The 21,507-nt window shown below is 40.9% G+C and overlaps 1 protein-coding gene across 5 annotated transcripts in view; it reads left to right on the top strand.

Annotated features, from left to right (window-relative positions):
- The window catches only part of ARNT2 (aryl hydrocarbon receptor nuclear translocator 2), a 98,890-nt gene that overhangs the window by 22,821 nt on the left and 54,562 nt on the right, over positions 1 to 21,507 (top strand). For 4 of the 5 annotated variants that reach the window (XM_032122784.1, XM_032122781.1, XM_032122780.1 and 1 more), the window contains exons 2-6: positions 1,975 to 2,086; positions 7,759 to 7,806; positions 10,865 to 10,909; positions 13,483 to 13,696; positions 15,593 to 15,806. In XM_032122784.1, the coding sequence (XP_031978675.1) occupies positions 1,975 to 2,086; positions 7,759 to 7,806; positions 10,865 to 10,909; positions 13,483 to 13,696; positions 15,593 to 15,806 (633 nt within the window). The remainder of the gene's footprint in view (positions 1 to 1,974; positions 2,087 to 7,758; positions 7,807 to 10,864; positions 10,910 to 13,482; positions 13,697 to 15,592; positions 15,807 to 21,507) is intronic. The other variant, XM_032122783.1, reaches the window with a different exon arrangement.

Raw genomic sequence — 21,507 nt, 5'->3', positions numbered from 1 at the left:
AGTGGTGAGAGCAAGGGCCCTACAGAAAGAGGTTTGCTCAATCTGTTTTGGATGTACCTCTAAGCATGGAATGCATAAAGGAGGGCAAGGGGGCTTTGTTTCCTTTTTTTGGTAAAGTTACCTTAAATAATTAGCTTTGGCTCTTGGACTTGTAAGAGTAGATGAATCCATCCCTTGGCCTTCATCATCTTTGGTTTAGATTGAGGAAAATGAGGTTACAAGAGTTTCTCGTCACAGTATCAAATATGGTGTTGTTCTTACTCTTAAAATACAGTTTTGTATTACAGTAACTACTTAAAAAAAATCTGATCTCCTTGATGATCTATACTGAAGTGTGTTTCTGAGTGACAGGGACACTTTGCAGATAGATTTATTATGGTTTTTACCATCTGCTTTAATAAATGAGTGAGCAGAGCATTTCAAAATGACCTTCGGTTCTACCCACGAGAGATGAGTTTGAATGTTCTGAGTGAATTATGGGCATTAGACAGCTAAGGGTACTTATTCTGGAAATAGTGATTTACCAGTTGTTTGCATGCTGATGCTTTTATTTGTCTGGAGATATGCTAATGTGCATTAATGCTGTGTTTCCACACACAGCTGCAGCTTTAGCCACTGTGGAACTTTCTGTGGTGTGGGGGCATAGGCAGAGGTCTCATTTTTTGGCCTTGCAGACTTGTGCTCTGCTGCTTTTTAGTTGAAAAGGAGTTAATAAAACTAAATGTGCTAGAAGAAATTCATGAAATCAGTGAACAGATAAAATGTTATTATTTGAAATACATAATGTTGCATAATGGATGTATGTAAAGTGTGGCAGAAATGGAAGTGCTCTCCAGACATAGTGAAAGAGCATGGATTCCTGTTTCCATAATTGAAGTTATTTCATACTTATCTGTTGGGGAAAAAATAGCAAGATTTTTAAAACAGATTTGCTTTCCATTAGTAATTATATTTAGCTGTAGCTCCAGACACCTTGCCAATATTTTTTTAAAAAAAAGTTGGAAGGAAGATGCATTTTCTTTCAAGATAATTAAATGTTTTGACTGTAGATTTTGCCTCCGGAGTGAATAAAGTATATGTGCATTAGAAAAAAGTTTTAATTGCTCATATAGTTTGTGAGAGTTACACAGAGGAAAAATATTCTTAGTCCCATGTTTAATAATGGGATAGAAGAAAAGGGTATAAATATGTTATATTCCACTTTTCTTTTTTGAAGTGTAATGAACTGTAATTAACAGACTTCAGAAGTACTTGCCATTAGCAGTCTGAAAACTGTTTCATAAGGTGAGCTTTTGCAGTCCTCACATCAGAGTTTTGAGGTTTGAGGATCTCATTAACCTGTGTCTATATCTCGAGCCCTGGCAAAGGGATGAATATCAGCCTGGATTTTGGGCTCAGTTCTGTTCTGCAAGACACCACACAGAAATGCAGGAAGCCTTTGAGCTCTTCTAAGTTCAGTCTGGCCCTCTGAATGCCTCCAGAATATAAATAGTAAAAACCAGTATCACCTGATCATTCATCTCTGCTCTCAACTCTTGGCCTCTCTGGCAAACTGAGTTCTTGAACTTTTCTTTTTCTTGGTGCCCTGGTACCATGATCCGCAGCTTCATTTGCCTTGGGAATTCAGCTCTGCGTTTCTGTATAGGGCACTTTAACTTGTAGAAAGTTGTTTGCCTTCATCTGACAAGCCCCTTTGAGACCTAAAGTGAGAACCATTAGGTCAGTGGAATTACAGAGGTACCTACCTGCAATTCTCTCTGTCTCCCAGGCACTGTAATGGCTGTTGACCCAACTCGGCTTCTTGTAAAGGATCTGTGAATCTGCGGGGCTTTACTTTTCCTTAGAAATAAAAAGGAAAGCTTTCTCTGTTTGTTTTGGGAAGGGCCTGTCTCTAATGTTAGCAGCAGAGGTTTCTCCTTGAAGATAATGGATTAAAGGCTTTCCCCCACCTCTTCCCCTGCCTCTGCCTTACAGAAATGGCATCAGATATTCCTGGCTCGGTGGCCTTGCCAGTGGCTCCAATGGCGAGTGGACAAGTGAGGATGGCAGGATCCATGCCCTCCAGGGGAGGAAAGCGTCGCTCTGGGTAAGCTGTCTCTCTCTTTTTTTTTTTTTTTTTTTTTTTTTTTCTTCTTTTCAGGTCCAAAACTGGAAATTACTTGTGTTGTAAAACTCCAAATGTACCTGTATATATGTGTATGTTTATTATGTAATGTTTTATTTATGTAAACTGCATTATGATATTAGTCACTGATGTATTGTTTTTCTCTTCAATGCATCTGTTCTTTCTGCAAGATGAAACTTGCTGATCAGTGTATGGCTTGTTGTTTTGCTTGTTTCAAAAGACTTTCAGGTTTGGCAAAGCATCCAGAAAGGAGTTTGGATCCTGTGGCTGTTGTAGATACAATGAATGCATATTGCCTACATCTGTTTAACCTCACACTGATTTATCATGTGAATAAGGTAGCAAGACTGCACATGCAGACTTGATCAACTTCCTCTGAGGGTTACACTTGGAATCTCTTAAAGATAGGCTTGTTAGTTAAAGATGTTTTCTTAATAGTTCCAGGTACAGAAATAACATGAGCACTCACTCTTCAGAGCTTGTGGACTACGATATTCTAGGTCTCACTGGAAGTGCGGCACGATGTTCTTCTGGGAGAAGGGCCTGAATCAAAATCAGCCCTTACACAAGCCTGAGGGCTCTGCTAAAGAAGAAAATTTGTTTTACCTAGCTTCAGAGGTTGATGTGGTGTAGGGGTCGTTTCCCACACCAGATTGCTCTGTGGCAACTCGTAGTAGTTCTCTGTGTTAGAAGAACAGTGTAGCAAGAGCTTGGGAAGAGCAGAAAACTACTCTCTAGTGTTGACAACCACCCTGTTTTTATCAAAGGTTGATCACAAATAATAATGGTTTTTGGGTGATGCTTTCTCAGAGATAGCTGATCTGAGAGTGTCTTCGAAAGATATTGATTAGTCTTATATTTAGCCCTAAATAAAACAGTGGTAGGGCTTAACAGGATCGACAGTGTGAGTAAAACCTTCACTGGCGAACACCTAAGGAGGACATTATTCCTTGCAAGAGCTGCTCTGGGAGTTGTTCAGCAAGGTACGTTGCCAGTTCTCTGTGTCTGCTCCAGTGTCAGTGCTGGAGTCTCAGTCTCGGAGTGAATTAACAAGGGAGAAGGCTGACCTTGGAACGTGGAGCTAAGTTGGTGTGACTGAACACTCCGGGTGGTTGTGTGAGGGGTGTTCCTTTGGACAGAACAGTTTGAATATCTCCCCCCACTAAGTGCCCTTCTTATGCTGAGCTAACTGTATGAAATTGGTTTGAGAAACTCCTAAAATCTGTCTTTGACAGGCATCACATTTTTATTTTCAAGCTGCTCAGTGGGAAAACCTTTTTAAACTTGAGCTCAAAAGAAAAGACAAAGCATTAACATCTTTTCATTGCTACCTAACACAGATAAGGTTTTGTACTTGAGTTGCAGGATATTTGATCTCTTTTTTGATCATAAACCATGTCAGCTCTGAATATCAGTTCACAATTTACTGTTGCCAAGGGTTGATGCTGCTGACTGTGAAATATTCTGATTATATTAAATACTGACTTGATATTAATTGAAATGCTTTAACTGTTGCATTTAAAATATTGTCATCTATTTGTGAGAAGGTGAGGGGAGGGTGGGAGGAACATAAAATCAAATTATTTTAAATGTACTTAACATGTAAATTCAGTGAGTAAATTAGTACAGATTCCATTTTATACCCAGACCATGGTATTTCATCTGTGCAGCATAGCTCTGAACTAATAGCCCTTCTCCAAGCCTGAGCTGAGAGTGCTTCTTTTTTTTTTTTTATGTTCAGTGTGTGTGTATTCAGACCTTGAGGGAAAGAATGCCTGCTGTGTCTAATTCCTCTGAGCTTCTCTTTGAACAAAGTTGCAGCTAACACTCGATCCTTTCATTGCTGGTGATACATCTTCGTACACCTCAATCCTTGGGCATTTTAGAAGTGAATGTTTTGTGTCAAACATAAAGGAGCGGAGCTTGCGTACACAGCCAGCTTTCCCAGTTTTGGTTATCTCTGAAAATTGTTTCTTTTCTCGTAATTGCTGAGGCAAGCTGGCAGAATAATTGCTGTGTGGACTTGAATGTAGATCAGTTTAAACTCATTGGCTATCCAGAAGGTGTTTCTGCCGTGTCGGCACTTGGCTTCATTGACAGCTTGGAAAAATATTTTTCCTTTCTATAAATTATACCAACTACTTCAAAGAAAAAAGTGACAGCATAAGATAATGCACTGCAGTGGTCAATGACTAGCTTAGATTAATGCACTCTCACTTCTTTATTTAATGTGTTTTTAATTTAGGCTTTGCTGTATTAGAGGATAAGGGGCTCTTTCACCTTCCTGGGCTGTCTGTACTTGGGCAGGGAGGGTTGGGGGTTTTTTGATGAGTTGGTTTCAGTTGCATTGGTTTTGTTTTGGTTCACTGTGTAGTCTTGCCTTTTCTCTGAACCAGAGAAAAGATGTGGGGAAAAGAGACCTCATCCCATCATTCTACCCCCCAATATTGTGCTGAATAAAAGGCTGTAATACAGATCCCCATCTGCTTCTCAGCTGCATTTGCTCCTGACCATTCCTGCCTGCCCCCTTCCTACACTGTGTAATCACGGCAAGCATCTTTTGACATTTCTTGGGAATTTTACATACTAATTTTGTTGCAGTGTTGAAATCCTCTTGCATGTCAATCTTTTTAACCTTTGCAGGTCCGTCTTGTTGGAGGAGTTCTGGTTTTGGTTTGTTGAGGTTTTTTATGGAAATGTGTGTAATTGAGAATAATTGAATTTTTAAAAATACTTTTATCGCTGTATTTATGGTAGCCCCACATCTTCTAAGGAAAATATATTTTAATAAGTACCTCATGCATCAGGCCTTTTTGCGATTGATGTGAACAGTATGAAAGAGGAAAACAAGATTTATGCTGTCTCTTCAAAACAAAAGAGCATAGTGCAGCTCTTTTTTAAAGCCTCTTTTTAATGGGAATTTTAAATGAAGATAAAAGATAGTCTTTCTGAATCTTCTGAAATGATGTCATTTGTCTTCTTGGAGGCTGCTTCTACTGTTTTGCTAATGTGCAGTATATTCTATCTAAACAGAAGATCTTATCTGTCAGGGTATGAGGAGGTTGATGGAATATTATTTTTATGTGTTCTGCTGTGTTCTGCTAAAGGTTACAACTGATTCACTGTCTTTGCCTCGCTGTAAAGCAGACACGGTGGATCAGACAGGACATTGGAATCAATGACTTTATACCTGAGGGGTTTTTTTTAAATGTTTCAAAGGGTTTTCTCATTTTGCACAGTGAAATTAGGAAATGTGTTTATTAACAAAGATGGGACAGAGATGCATTTGCTGTTGCATTTTTTAAAAGTATTGATATTTTTAATGGAATTTATGTTCAATTTTCATGTGGAATAAAGGGGTTTGGGTAGTTTGACACAGCAAAGCTATTTTTTAAAGACTTAGTCTGGTGCAGACTGATGTTATACCGTATGCATTCAGGTTCTGCTCTGATAAGCCCACAGTTAATGTGGGAGGTGTTACCTGTGGATATTAACCCATCAAGGATCTCCTAAAGTGAGAAGCTGATATCCAACCATCTAAATAGATAGGTGTGTTAGTCCCCCTTACTCCTTCAGAGGTGGGGATACAGTGCAGGCAGCAGGATCAAGCCTTAAACGGTTACCATCTTCTCTAATTCTCTGCATTGTATTGCAGTAATAATGAACTAGATTAAATGCAGTACAGCTAATACTTGATTTTGGGGAAAATCCATCCCTTAGCACTCAGCTGGAGTATTTGGCTGGAAGCAAAGTAAATCATAGAACCATATCCACCAAGGCATGAGATCTCAGTGTACTGGAGAAGGAAAGGAGTTACAAAATTAATCTGTCCCAGATTAAACCAGTGTCTCATAAAATCCCTGAAGAAAAGGCTTTCCCCCACAGGTGTATAATTTTTTCTGCAGCCCTTTCCCACCTGTTTGAAACTGGGTTTCTCTCAGTTGTGTTTCAGTTGCCAGTGAAACCAAGTAAGGATGTGATGCTTTTGTGAGTGCCCTCCACTTGTAAACCAACAGCTCTCCTGTAACACTGACTTTCACATTTTCAGTGCAGGTAGAAACTTTGCAGTTAAAATAACTGGGAAGTTTGTTCTGGAATGTCACCTGCAGGCACATTATTACATGTGAGGAGGAAGCAGGTAGGTGAGAGGAGACCCTGGGCTGGACCATGGTGTGTAAATGTTAAATTCCTGGGAGTGCTGCATGTGCTGCAGGTCAGGGGGGATCCAGGCTGCTGGTGCCAGCACTGAAGGCTGCATTTGGGGTGCCAGCAGCAGCAGGGTCCTGTCTTAGCTGCAGCCCTGTGGCAGAGGTGGGGGCACTGGCCACTGGGGGCCAGTGGTGTTCTGCACAAGGCAGCTGAAGGGTCACGGACCTTGGAACCAGATTTGGTGGTAATGAGGTGAGCAAAGACGTAGTTGGTAGTGAAAATGGTGATTGCATCAAAGTTAAGCAAGTTAAATACGCAGCTTTTCTTAGAGCTCTTTTGGGAAAATGGTCTTCTCTTTGCTTCCTCCAGAAATGAATAATCACTGTTGCCATCTGGAAAATATTATTGTAACTTTTCTAGTGCCATGTCCAGTTCCTGTGCTGACTTGCTGCCCTCATCCCAATTGTACAGAGGTTGCTGTGACTCAGACACATCCTTTATGGGCCAGTCTGTCTTGGTTGTCAGAATTTAGGAAGGAAGGCCATGCCTGACTGGCACTCGTACTTCTCTGTGCTGTTGTAGTTTCAGAGAGTGTTTTGGCATCTTTGTTCCTGTGCTCTGGACATACAAATCTCAATTTGTAATTGGCAGGACTTCTTTTAATACTGAGATAAATGTTACTGTCACTTTGAAGGGGTTTTGCCTTTAACAGGACTTACACCTGTTAATATGAACAGTGCTGGAGACATGGAATCTGCAGTTGTAGGAAGTTTTATTACACTGAAAGGTTAGAAAGCTTAGAGTGTTGAAAAAATCTGAGAAAGTGTTTGCAAAACAAAACTATGATTTCCTGTCTACACAAATTAAAAGTGATTGATCAAGGTCTGTATATCATACTAATGTATTTTTTTATTAAAATAAATACACTAACACAATAACTGTATATGATAGTTTTATATCAACTTGATTGTCTACTTAAATGGCAGAGTTGCAGCCTTGTAATTTGGGATATGTATATTTATCCACCTCTTTTTAGAGGTATAAAAATGTCTAAAATGCTTTGTAAATTATACTGTCGTATAACTTCGTAGTGATAATATCTATGAGAATGAGACAATAACACTGCCTAATATAGGAATCTAATTTAGATGTCTAAATTAAGAAGATAATCTTCCTAGTCTGTCTGTGTAAAGCGTGAAGAAAGAGGTTCCTGCTTTTTGTGGCTCCCTGGAGGAGCCAAACTGGCAGGCTGGGATTTGGCCTAAGGAAGGACTCCTCTCTTCCACTGCCTAGAGAAGGTCTGGGACATAAATCAGCTAATGAGCTGCTCCTTGGACTGGAGAGTGTGAGCAAGACTGGATTCCTCAGTCGTTAACACCTCTAGTCAAAGCACAAATCCAGCAATATTGAGAACAGCTGGCTTGAATGTTCATGCTACCATTGCCAACGACTTGACTGCTGATTTGGAAATCTTGCTTTTACAGAATGGACTTTGATGATGAAGATGGGGAGGGGCCCAGCAAATTTTCAAGGTGAGCATGTACAAAGAGTTGGCCAAATCACTGACTTCTTTCAGTGGGGAAAGACAGCTGTCTCATTACTGATGTTTTAAAAGCAATATAAATATGAGTGAAGAACTTGCCAACATCTTGACCCAAATACTAGTTACTCTTTTTATCAGCTTCCTCTGAAAATTAGGCATTCTGGCAGAAATGTACCTGATGTAGTTATTGGCTTATAAAGCTGACAGTGTGTGTGTGTCACAATTTCACTCTGCAGCTATATCAAATGAGAAAATTTGTGATTTTTAGCTTATTATTTCAACTGCTGTAGATGAACTTTGGTTATTTGACGTTGCTGAAGTTGTCTTTCGGCCACTGAAAATGAAATTTCATTTCTAAGTTTTTTCAGATGTTAATTGCTTGTTAAGACAATTTGACAGATCCTAGAGGTGGATTGTTTTTTTAAAGTTAATGAGCTTTACATTATGTACCGTTAAGTGTAACCGAATAGTAAAAATTGACAAAAAAATGTTAATTCACACGGAATATTCAAAGCTAGAAATAAACAGTAAAGCCTCATTGCCATTTTTTCACTTTTCCTTTTTTTTTTTCTGGTCACACTGTTTGCATTTTTTCATTAGAAACCAAGCAGCTGCAGTGAGGGGTGTAGGTACTTGGAAGCCTGTGGGTAACTGCTGATTATCCAAGTTGTAATTGCAGCTCTGTAGCAGCAGCCCTGTTGAAACACAGCTGTCACTGTAGGGTTTATTAACAAGGTTATCCCAGTCAGTCCGAAAGAGAAGTGTGCTGAAGATACACTGTGACACCATATCATAATTTACTGGACAATACCAACAGCACTCCTGTTTGGTTGATGTCATTTACAGAAAGGCTATTCCAGTCCCTGGTGTTAAAACTGGTGATTTGAGGGCTTAGTCCTAGTATTTGCTAGAAGACACATGTTATGGGAACAAGATTTGTGAGGAATGGGACCTGATTTGTGCCTGCACAAGCAGCAGGGTTTCTGGGCACATGGGGACACGTGTATTGGTCCTTCCCCATTCTGGTTTTGGCCTTTCAAACTTTGGTGGTGTGTTGAGCCAATAATTCCATTGCTTTTAATGGAGAGGTGTGCTGTGCTATGCTTAGATACAGCTGATTTTAGGTGTCAGATCAAAATCTGATATTTACGTTGTAAATGTTGTATAGACCTGAGATTGTTCTGTTTTTAGAGAGTACAGAAAACCCATGCAGAGACACCCAGAGCTATGTTCAGACATCCTCTTCGAGTTATTCCCTTCTCCACATTGCTCCCATGACTTATTCCTAGCTTGTTTCGGTCAAAATTATTTGATTAATAATAATAATTCGGTCAAATTTATCAAAGAACTGCTGTTTAAATATTGAAGCTAACCCAGCTGGCTTTGACTGGAGTGCCTGAAGGAGCATGTGTGCAGAGCTCAGCTGGGAGACTGGAAGGGAAAAACCAGTAGTTGCAGGCAAGAACATCTTCAGCCCAGTCAAGCAGAGATGGATGAGGAGAGAAGCTCCAGGCTCATGGGAGTGCAGGAGCAGTGGTGTTAGCTCAGTGCTCCACAGGAGGTAACACCCTCTGCTTCCCAGGGCTTCCAGCTCAGCTCAGGTATCCCTGCATGGCACCTCATCCTCACACGGGGCCTGTGCATATGCTTCCCCTGTAATATGCCCATTCCTTATTGAATTGGTCTTTTTGCTGAAAATTACTCGGATTCAGCCTGTTCTCTGGGCAGAGTTAAGGGGAGTAAAGTGGTGTTGTCACTTGAATGTTTTGAGGGTGCTGGTGTTAAAACACAACTTAAAGAAACACGGCTCAAGACTCGTTCAAGCTTTGTCTTCAGTGTTTGAGTGAGGAACTTGCATAGGTGGATTACTTAAGATTAGTTTTAATTTGTTTCAGACAGAAATAAAGAAAAAGTTCACTATTGATTTGTTAGAAGAGGAAAAACATGCTTGTTTAGGCTGTACTACTTTTTTAGCTAATACCTGGGACCTTCATAGGCTGTCTGTTGCAATAAATTACATCATTTTGGAAAGGTGTGAGTCTAATACAACATCTCATTTAACTGTTCTTGAGCACTTGCACTCTTCACTTCTAGAAAAGCCATTACCTTATTTTTGTGTTTTCCAAAACGTACATTTTGTGTTTTGGAACTAGCAGTTTGATTTCAAACAAATGAGTCGTCCTCAAAATCTAATTTCAAATGATTAGTGTGTTTTTTAGGAAAGAGAAAGAGGAGCAGCATGTAATTTTTTACTGAAATGTCACATTGCTGCCTGTCTTTGGGACAATGCTTCAGAAACAGTGAAGCTTTAGTCCCACAGGACAAAAATGCCATTGGTTTGGATTTCTTCCATGAAGGTGCTGCTCAAACACCACACATACCTGGCTGGGCATCCAGCTTCTGTTGAGTTGTGTAGGAGTGAGGTACCTGTTTACTTCTAGGGAATTAAGCCAGTTTAAATTTCACTTCTATTTACCCAGCATTTTCACCTGCCTGCCTGCCTTTTGCCAGCCTCCACAGCAGTCAGTACAGTGTCTGTACCTACAGAACTTTTTCCTGAAGGCTCCCTTACATAAGGCATCACCCTTCAGCCGTGTCTCTGCCCTCCTGTGTTATCTGTAGACCATCAGTGCCCTCTGCTGAATGGAGGGAGCTGTGGTTGCGAGCTGGAACAGATACAGCCCGTTCACTTCCAGCACAGCAATGAATATTTCATGGGCTGCCGTGGATTAAAGCTCACTGGTGTTTTCTGTACTGGTGCTGCTTGTTAAGTTTCCCAAGAAATCAGTGTATGTCAAAGTGTTTGCTTAAATCCACTGAAATGTGTCTTCTATTTTTTTAAATATACAAATGAAGCTTCTGAATTGGCATGGCTTGGAAGTATCATCAGACTCTGTGTTTTCTTTGCTGTATCATTCTCATTCCCTCGTTTTTCTTGCTGCTCTTTGTAACTGTTTGCAGTTGTGAATTTTTTTGCTTTCTGCTGTGTGTTGGCTATCATGCAATGCATAACCCTTGTTGATTGATGTACTATCTTTTGTTTCTAGGTATGATGGTGATCAAATCACTGGTGATAAGGAAAAGTTTGCAAGGTAGGCGTGTCCTGTAGAGCTCTGCTGCTGAGAGAAAAGAGGGGGATGTTCGTGTCAAAAAAATCTCAGTACGTGTGCCTTAGCTCAGAGAGATGGTTATTTTACTGTAGGTGGGATGATCAAAGTATTGCTAACACAGAAGGGACAGGTAGGAAAAAGGGAAGTCAAACATAGTTTGCCCCCATTTTTCTTTTATATGATGCTGTTCATACTAATCTTTTGGCTGTTCCAAAACTGCTTGAAATCAGAATTACAAACCCTAAGTGGTTTTGGATCAGCTTACCAGTATCCCAAAATTTTATGTCCCTCTGTAATTTCCATATAAATTAATTTCCGTATATAAAAAAAAAATTTAGAAATGACAGAGTTAGGACATTGTTCTGTTCAAGTTTATGAATGCCAGGATTCCTAGGACACACACTTTGGAAGAGGAGCACAGCCCCTCTTTTTCTTTTAAGGATTTAAATTTGAACTAGTTTCAGGAAACTTTTGGGGTGTTGTCTGCTTGAACATTTTCACAGCCAGTAGATTAACATGCTATTACTTCCTAGCTTTTAAAATCATAAATGAAGTGGACTGTTGGGCTACTCTTTTTCTCTCAGGAAGTTTTACAGTCTGTTTACTCTCTATAATGGTTGTTTTCAACGTCCAGAAGTACAAAAATACTTGAGTGGTAGACAATGTAATATGTACTTATAAGTGTAAAATGTATGTTGAATATGTCTGTTCTTTGTCTCTCTCTCTTTTTTTCTTAATCACCGCTTCTGTGAGAATGCTGAACTTAGAGCAAGCTTTCATCATGTAAAAACACTTTTTTCTTCCCCATGTCCATCTTTATCTGCGTGTCCCAGCTGACTTGTGCACACGTGTGCTCTGTGTACACATGCACTGTCACACCAGCTGCTCTGTGTGGTGTGTGTATGATCCAACGCCCACAGGCCCTGTTCCCTCCTACATCTGTGCAGACCCCCACACAAGGGCTGTTCCTCAGCCAGGTGATATGAAAGGTTCACTATTACAGAGCCATAGACAGTGACCTCAGGCAAGGCTTGGCTGTAATTTACTGAGCAGCCATGGGCTGTCACAGCTGGATGTTCTGCTTACCACACAGTAATAACAACTCTGCATGTAGCCCTAACAAGTGGTATTTCTGCAGACAGTGCCTCATGCATGTAACACCTGTATGTGCAGGGGCAGGATACCCAAAGCAGGGCAAGCCATGCATTCCTTCGTTTCAGGAAGCAGCATACAATTCTTTCCTGCATTTTAAGAAAAGGCTTCATTCCTAAAAGTGTCCCAAAAGTGTGCCAAGCCCTGCTTCTGCTTTCATGGTCAGTCTTCATAGCAGTCAGCTCCAAAGAATGTTGCAGTTTCTTTTAATGTTGTGTTATCACATCAGTCAATGCTGGTGGACTCTCCAAGTGATCACCTCTCACATCTTGTTGGATCAGCCAGCGATCCCACAAGACAATGCCATGCACAGCTCATTGAAATCAGTGGAAGATGCTGCTTTGACAACTGAAGCATCATCTACCTGTCGTGTACTTGTATTTAGCTGCCACCTGACAGGTACAGTATGAGAAGAATAAGTGCTGGGCACTGAAGCATTCTAGGTCCATTTGGGCCATTTCAAATGTATATATTGGTGTGATTCCTTAATGCCAGTCAAGCAATGGTGATGTCCAGAATGGGAAAACTGAACTCTGAGATCTTTGTTTCTGAAAGGTTTTGGTGGGTGTCCATTTTGGGATTTCTCAAATTTGACTCACCACCTCAGCCATATGATTCCTCTAAAGGATGACAACATTGCAGCCCAGCCCAACTTGGGGCAGCATCAAGTACTGTCATTGTTGCTTCCCTGCTGTGCTAAATTGTCCCTGAACATAAATTCCAGTCTATGTCTGATGAGCCAGATGTTTACTTGCTGTCTTTTGTACTCATTTTATTTACTTATTGGGATTTTTTTTTTTTTTTTTTTGATATGTACTGTTATCCCATATATGGTCCCAGTGCTGCATCCTGATCCTGCAGGCATGTAGTGACTCCCTGCAGGGATATGGGATGTTCCAAACAGCATTGTTGGGGATCTGTGTTGTTGTTGAGTGGGTTTTTTTTTTCATAAGTCAGTGCTGATGCTTCCTGCTGACCTGATCCAGTTGTTAGTGGGAGCTTTCCTCTAAAGCACACCTTTCATAAGCAGCTGAGAGATGCATCACAGCAAATTTGGGAGTTTGACTGGAGTTGGCAGATGTCAGTTCCTCACACATTTCTACTTCATTTTTGTCCTTAAACCAAAGGAGATTAAACTGGTTAAGAGATTAGGGCCGCGAGCCAATAAGTAGGAATACGGGTTCTTTTCACAGCTATGGGCAAATCATATTTATCTGTCTGTGGCCTGGATTTTCTGTCTGTAAACTGAGAGATAACAGTTGTTGGCTTTGTAAAGCACTTTGCTCTCCTGGGGTGCAAGCAGCGAAACAAATGCGAATCATTATGATTCACTACCTCCAATTCAGATATTTACACCACTCATGTCTCTTTTCTGTTGCTTTGGTGTTTCTTTAAATGCTCAGGGAGAATCACAGTGAGATTGAGAGGCGCAGGAGGAATAAGATGACCCAGTACATCACCGAGCTGTCGGACATGGTGCCCACGTGCAGCGCCCTGGCTCGTAAACCTGACAAGCTGACCATTCTTCGAATGGCTGTTTCCCACATGAAATCCATGAGGGGCACTGGAAACAAATCTACTGATGGAGCTTACAAGCCTTCCTTTCTTACAGAGCAGGTAGAATTTACAAAAATGTTGGTTTTCTCTGTTTTTTTGGTCTTAAAAGATGTGAGGAAATGCTGAGAGGAGTAGAGGCTTGATCCGTCCTGTAGCGTAGCAGCTGGTACCAGTTACATATCCAAGGTGTGAATACAGAGAGTTTTTTGTGACTGTTTGAACTTGATCTTTGTGACTGTGACAGATCTTTCTTTTAGGAGAATCAAATTGGCATTCTTATCGTGGTCTGTCCACCTGAAGAACAAGTCACTCGCTGCCTCGCAGAAAGGAATTTTCACCTCCAGATCTGGGTTCTTCCCATCCTAACAAAGATTCTCTAAAATAAGTAAAAATGAGTCTGGAAAGACCTGCCTCTCCCTCTGGGGATTAGAGGAAGGTTAAAAACTTTGTTTAGTCTTAATGCTGGCGTTCCCAGCAGCTGAACTGGGCAGAGATGAATCCCATCTGTGCTGGCTGTGCTTGGTTGCATTTTTGATGGAAGAAGGAAGATGCACCCAGTGCTTGAAGGAAACCTGTGTTTACTGAGTGCATTGAAAATTCCTACCACCTCCGTTGTTTTTGGAGTCCTATGGGTCTAATGTTCATTTTTGTGGTCTGAAGTGATTTAAGCACCTACACATGGAAGTTATGGCTGGAGGCAATACTTCTTTCTCTTAGATAAACAGCAGCTGCTGGTGACCTCTCTGTGCTCACTGCTGTTTATTCCAGCTCTCCTGAAGTGTGTTTCTGGAGGGACTGTGCCATTCTGCTGGTGGCACACCCTAGTCACTTCTCATTGCAATTTCTTTGGGTTTTTTTTTTTTAATTTTTTAATTATTTTTTAAAAATTTTTAAATTCTTGCAGAATTACAGAGTTTTTTCCCCTCTTTTTTAATAATTTGTGCAAAACTGTTTCTATTATCCTCAGTATAGTGTGGCCAGCTGTGCTATGAAGTTTTTGGTTTAGTCAGTGGTTCAGGATCAGTGTGCTTTCTCTATAGCACAGCGGCAGAAGTTGACAATCTGTTGTTTATTGAGATGAGTTATCCATTTCTTAGTAGCTTGCCAGGTTTTTATCCTCACTTTATCAGCTAATACCTACCACTTGCACACTAACCCTGCTGAGCTTTCTCGCCTGGAATGGGACTGGGGTTGTCCAGAGCTCTGTGTTTGAGTTCCAGGTGCAGTATCTTAAGAGCCACCAAAGGCTGTTCACACTTGTTTTCCAGGAGTGGTAGTTGCCATCCTTTGCTGTGAGAGGTTTTCAAGCTCTGTTAAGGAAAGGTAGAACTTCTGGGTGATGCTGAGGCTTTGTACTCACAGGCTGGAAAAAGAAAGCAAAAAGCGATGGAATCTTCTTGTGTAGTGGCTCAGGCCCCCTAATGGAAGAAGAGCCTGGGGATTCTTTCCTTGTTCCCATTAGGTTTTCTGCCTTTTATCCAGTGACTGTTTGATTTACAAACAGAGCTCATCTTGAGCAGGGCCAGGGGGAACCAAACTAGAAAGTCTTACTGGTTTCTTTCCAATTAAATTATTCAGTACCTTTAATTAAGGGATGAGTTTGCCATGAGTTAGAGCTGTTCATTTCCTCTGTTTGTACTCTGAAATATCTTTTTAGTTTTTAATGTTAGATGCCTATCACAGTATATGCAGTGAGTATTAGTTGTTTATTTTCCTAAAGTGCATGGAGATCACCAGATGAAAGGCAGTGAGGGAAAACAAAATGTTGTTTGTTATTGAGATGGGCAATTTATGCCTTGCTGCGAGTTTGGTTGTATTGTTACATCAGTGAAAATTTCTGTCTGGGTTTTGATCAGCTACTAAGATCACAAGAAAACAATATTCTGTAACAGTGACAAATGTTATATTTAATTCCCTTTCCTGGCTGGCATTCTAATCAAATCCTTTCTTTGGAAGGAACTGAAACATCTTATCCTGGAGGCTGCAGATGGGTTCCTGTTTGTAGTTGCAGCTGAGACGGGAAGAGTGATCTACGTATCAGATTCTGTGACTCCTGTGCTAAACCAGCCTCAGTCTGAGTGGTTTGGCAGCACTTTGTATGAACAGGTTCATCCAGACGATGTGGAAAAGCTGCGAGAGCAACTGTGTACATCTGAAAACTCTATGACAGGTCAGATATGTCTGATGTATGGTTCTATGTGTTCAACATCCCTGGAGAGCTTTTCCTGACGTTTGGAGTGCCTGGTTTAAAAATCTGCTTAAAGTGAAACTCAGCAAGATTAAACTGTGTTTTCTTGCAGGCAATGCAGTAACATAAATCTTTTGAGTGACTGCATTTTGCTTCCTATTCATCTGACTTCAGTCAAGCCATCTTCATGTTAGCTCTACATTCAAACTCTGGTTTGGAATCTGGATTGTTCTCAGGCTTGGTTTGGAAATCTAGATTGTTTTCATTTCATCCTCAATGAACTTGTGACTTCTTTACAAGTATGTGTTTCTTTAGGGCAGCGTTTAATTTGAAGTCAAAAATCATACTTTAGACTTTTCTGTTTTCATACAAGTTCCTTGTGGTTTGCTAATCAGAGCCTTGAGGGGAAAAAATCCAGTGTTTGGCAACTGAAAATATACTGGATTTTAATCATGAGGCTCCTGTGCAGTAGTGTAAGTTACTTGTAAGTTAATTACCTATCATGTTGCACGTAAAACTAAACCATATTCATATCTCCTCTGCAACTCTGGCTTTTACAGTTATACATGCTCAAAGCTGCCAGTAGGAAACTACCTTGTCTTTAATAGGATATGTGTGTGCTAGAGCTGAGAATTAGCTAAATCCTGTTGTAACTCAGCTTTGAAAGGAGGAAACCTAACTTCTCTTTTTATTCTTCATGTATTATGCTTATAGCTGAAGGAAAAAATGTAGGGGATAATATTAAAAAGCCCTGATCCTTACAAAAGTCACATAATTTCTTTTTGCTTTAGTAGTTAAGATTTCTGACCTGGTTTGCTGGAAGTTTTGTTGTGTTTCATAACTCAGAGGACAGTGATCCCGTTTTGAGTGAACCTGCACACTGTTTACAGCTTCCATGTCAAAACAGTGCCAAATTCATGATTTCCTGTGGTTTGAATGTGATGTGGTTTTGGCAGAGCTCTCATGTATTCAAATTGGAAGCTCAAAGCAAAATTCTGTGGTGAAAATCCAGATGGATAGAAACCAAGTTAACAGGGGAACCTGTGCAGGGCAGAACAGCTGAGTTTCATACCACGAGACTTGCTAAAGAGCACAACCTCTGTTTTTATTATGTAGCCTGGAATACATTTTAACGTACGTACTGTCTTGTCCAAGAAGTGATTACTCCAGAGCCTCAGTGAGCAGTCATGTTTTGACTTCCAGAAGTGCTCAGTTATGGGACTTAACCTGCTCAAACTAGAGCTGGACTAGACAAATGCAGAGCACTTCTGAAAACCCAGCTCTGTATTTTTTCCAGCCTTAGCTATGGGCTTTTCTTCTGCACTGAGTTGATCCGTAGCCAGTGGAAAGAGAAGTTCAGTAGTATTTATAGAGCGAAATCTTTTCCCTGCCTGAGTGTTTTGGAGTTGTCAGATTGACACAGAAGGCCTGTAAATCTGGTGTACATGGAGAGCTGAACATTTTCCCGGTGTGAGCAAAGTAGGGTCGCCTGCTCAGCTTTTTGAGTCGTTTTGTTTTAAAGGTGTGGCTGGTGAAGTGCAGTAATTTCGTATACAAGTAGTTCTGTCAGTCTGTGGAGCATATAGATGACCAGAAAGCTCTAGATTTATTATTTTAAACTTGTATTTCCTTGGCTCCATAAGGTACCATTAAATAAGAGAAGCAGTCTTCTATAGGGACTGTCAGTCCAGCCTCAATTTGTTCATAAGCAGCATGCAGCAGGACTTCAGCACCATCACTCCACTCTTGCTCCTCTGAGATACCTTTCTAGGGGAGAGCTGATTCTAGAGTCAATTCAGCCAGTTACACTTCCCTTGCTGTAACACAGGCCACACTGAGAGTAGCAGCTTTGTAACAGGTCCTGAGTGAAATACTGCAGTGACCTGGAATAATGTGTGCCTTAGTGACATTTTAGAAGATGTCAAGGAGGCAGATTCATATCCTCTGATTCGGTGTTTATTAAACCACGTTTTCATTGGCTTTCCAAAGGCATGTTTCATGCAGAACAAAGAGCAATGTAGAGCTTGAAAGTGATGGAAACCACAAGCCAGTCATCTGCATGTGAAATGGTTTTTGCTCAAAGTGAAGTTCCCTTCAGGCATCAGGAACATCCTCATCTTTTAGTGACCTCTGGCTGTTGAGCACAGGATCTGCCTAGGTTTTCAAGTGAAAGTGTAACACTATGTTATGATTTTTAATTTTACTCTCTTCCTCAATTTCTCAGGGTCCATTTTCTCAATGCCATAACCTCCCCCTTCAGCCCTTGAGCTGGGGAAGCAGTGACAGAAAGGAGAAACTTCACTTGCCTTGCGGCAGATCCGAGCAGTGTCCCTTGGTTGTATTTGTCTTGTTGTGAGTGCTGATCATTAGTGCAGTGATGCTGGGATTTTCCCAGCACCTCTTAGCAGTCCTGCTACACAGACATGCTGCTCCAGACCCTGAGAACTTGGGAGGCTGCCACTGCCAAAGGGGAGCGACAGGGAACAAGCCAGTGGAGGAAGCAGGCTCCTGCTCACATTTCTGCCCCCAGGAATAAGACTGGGACTGGGGCTGTGCTCACATGAGCATTTCTTTGGCAGTCACACAGCTTATGCAATCCTCACCTCATTTCACCCTCTCCTCCTTTGGCATTTATGTGGTACTACATATGAGTCACATCAAGGGTCTGATCCAGCTGAAAGCTGAACTAAGCTAAAACCTCTTGGTTTTGGTAGAGACAACTCTTTGGCCCACCTTATTCTGGGGTTTCTTGAAGTCTTCTGAGTCCTAACACCAAGGAGAAGCAGGAAGTGGATAGTTAGGAGGAGACAGGACTTCAGGAGTTGTAAAATGTGTGTCAGATTGAAGTGCCTGTTAATCATGGCCTCAACCATGTGGTGTGTTTGGGGAGTTCATTGCTTGCTCTTCTTTGAAGTCTTAGGATATGGGGAAGGATGGATAGTTGCTATTTCATTGTGTGTCCTTGGGGATTTTATTCCCTGGAAATGGAACAATTGTCTGCTTGTTTATGGTGCATTAATTGCTAACACATTGTAGCAACAGGAAAGCTCAACTGTGAAATGTATGAAAGATTTGAAATGATCTAGAAAAGAGCAGCTGAGCCGTGATGATGGCAACAAATAGCACTCCCAAGAAGTCTTTATGTGCGTCATGTGCATGATTAATCGGAACAGGGCAGTTATTCAGAGTGATAACTCATTTTCCTTTTCTTTCTTTTCACTTTTTCTTTGTTCTTGAAAATCTGCAGATGTCAAAATAAATCACTTCAAATACGGATGAAGATCAGATCCCACAGGAGGATCTGTTAACAGAGACCTCTTTGCACTTAGGGTGCACCAGTGGAACTTGGTAGATGTTGGGTTCAGGTGCAGGCTCAGTCCTAGTACAAGTGAGAGCCTCAACATTTGCAGACAGCAAATCTCTAATGGTGCAGGGAACAGACAGAACTTAGATTTAAGTGCAGAGAAAAAACACTTTTGAAGAATTCCCCTGCTACATTAACTTCCAAAAAAAACACTGAGCAAGTATTGTAGACTGTCCATCTATTAAAATACAGTGTTCCAGAGCACTTTGCAAGACTGATTTCTACAAATCTAATTCTCCATAAGTAGTTCATGAAAAAGAAGAGTGATGAATACAGACACCTCTGTATGGTTGCCTGGAAGTACCCCAAGTGATTCCATGATGTGTCTTGAGATGTGTCAGGGCTGTAAGATCCCTGTTCCTGCACCCAGCATCTCCAGTGGTGCAAGTGGGAAACACCTAGGTTTGTCACCTTCAATTCTGGGCTGCAGGCAGCATGGCACATAGAAATCCAGCTATAACATCTCCCTTCAGCCTCACCCTCTCTGCTTAGACGAGGCAGGCAGCAGGATATGTAATCCTACCCATGACAAAGGCTCCTCAGGACAGTCAGGTTCCCCAGGAGTCCTTGCAAACCATTTCAGCTGAACATTTAAGGGGTGCTGAAAGTGCAGAGCAGCGGCTGCAAGAAAATGATGGGAACCAGAACCTCTACAGCTTTCATTTTCAAGTGATTCAAAAATGACTAAGTCACTTCACTTGCTAACTGAAAGAGATTAGTTGAGGTTACTTCTGGGCAGAACTTGTATGCCAAGTTTAGTCTTGGCGTGATCTTTTATTGCCATATTTTATAAGTGCGACAAAGTAGAACTTCGTGATGGAAATGGTGACTGACCACAGCAAACGTTGAGCTGATAGGTATCCCTTGAGAAGAAAAGAGCATTGTGTGACAGTTTTCTGTGGTTCATGTGTAGTATGGAAGCATCATTCCATGTTACACAAGCAGAGATTTGGACTGGGGAACCTGTCTCACAGAACCTTCTAATAACACGTTGTCTTGCAGTGATGATTTCAGCTTAGGCAGTTTTCTGTCCAGCTGCAAACCCTTGTTACCAAGCGGCCACAAAATCCAGATGTTGTAGATACTCAAATTGTGAAAACGAGAAAATTAGTGTTCAGCTCGAAAGAGGGAAGTGCCAGAGACCAGAGGCTCACCAGTGGAGAAGCAGAGTAAAGCATTCCACAGCACTGAACAGATGATAAATAACCATGTGAAAGTTAAGATTAGGGATGACTTTTCTCCTCAACACATACTCTTCCTGAAGATCAGCACAGGATTTTTTGGTCTGTGAGCTGTCTTTCACTGCCATGTCTGTTTCCCAGCTCTGATTTCTGCGTGATCTTTCTTAGAAGAAAGGGGGTGGTTCTCATATTGACAATCAGCCAAGGGAATGCAAATGTGTTTTGAACTCTGACTTTCCATGAATTATTTAGAACTCCAGCTGATACAGAGAAGAGCTGGATGAGACTCCTATTTGGCTTCCCATATAAAATTCTCCAAAGAAATTCAAAGACTGAATTGAGGCATGACAAGAAACACAGCCCTGGCAAATACAGTTCTGTCCTGCCTTAAATGTCATCATCAGTAACAGTAAAACTTATGTCTAATGGAAAAGTAATACATTATCAAAACAATGTATGGGTTGAGTTCTGCACTATACTGGCAAATCACCATATTAGTTTCTCCACATCCACTTACAAATTGTATCAGCCTATTTATTAAAAAAAACAAAAAAGGGCAAGAAAGTCTATTGCAGGTATTTGTGCCAGAAGTTCTATACCAAAAAAATATTGTCAGAAGGTCTGTCTTTCCTCTGTCTTTTGTAGACTTGTCGAAGATTGATACTTTTCTACTCAGAGCTCTTAACACTGCTTGAAAGAAAATGAAAAGAAATAAAAAATCCCTTTTTTCAGGGAAATGTATTCTTGCTGAGACAGTTGACTAAACAAGAAGCTGTCGTAGAGCTCCTTTGGGACTTTGTTCTGTAGCCTTTGGTTCTGAAGAGCACATTTATCAGACGTTTATGCATCAGAAAGGTACTCTGCGTGTGGAGGGCTGTTTCAACTGACAGCACTTGATTTCTTTATTTTTTTTTCATTTCTGTCTGTGAGCTCTTTTAAGTACATGAATCCTAAAGAACCATCTGTCTCTGAAACGTGCCCAGCCCAGCAGATCAGGAAGTCAGAGAACAGAGAATTAAAACCAGATCCCAGTATTTTTGATTTTAACATCTTAGTACAGAATGACTGACTAGTAAGACTGTTGCCTCAGGGCAGGTAGGGAATGAGTTGTATAATGTTTTGTTTATAGGGAGTTAAT

This window comes from Corvus moneduloides, chromosome 13, assembly GCF_009650955.1.
Source record: "Corvus moneduloides isolate bCorMon1 chromosome 13, bCorMon1.pri, whole genome shotgun sequence".
NCBI lineage: Eukaryota > Metazoa > Chordata > Aves > Passeriformes > Corvidae > Corvus > Corvus moneduloides.
The sequence above is the reverse complement of the archived record's forward strand: the minus strand, read 5'-3'. Positions and strand labels throughout refer to the sequence as shown.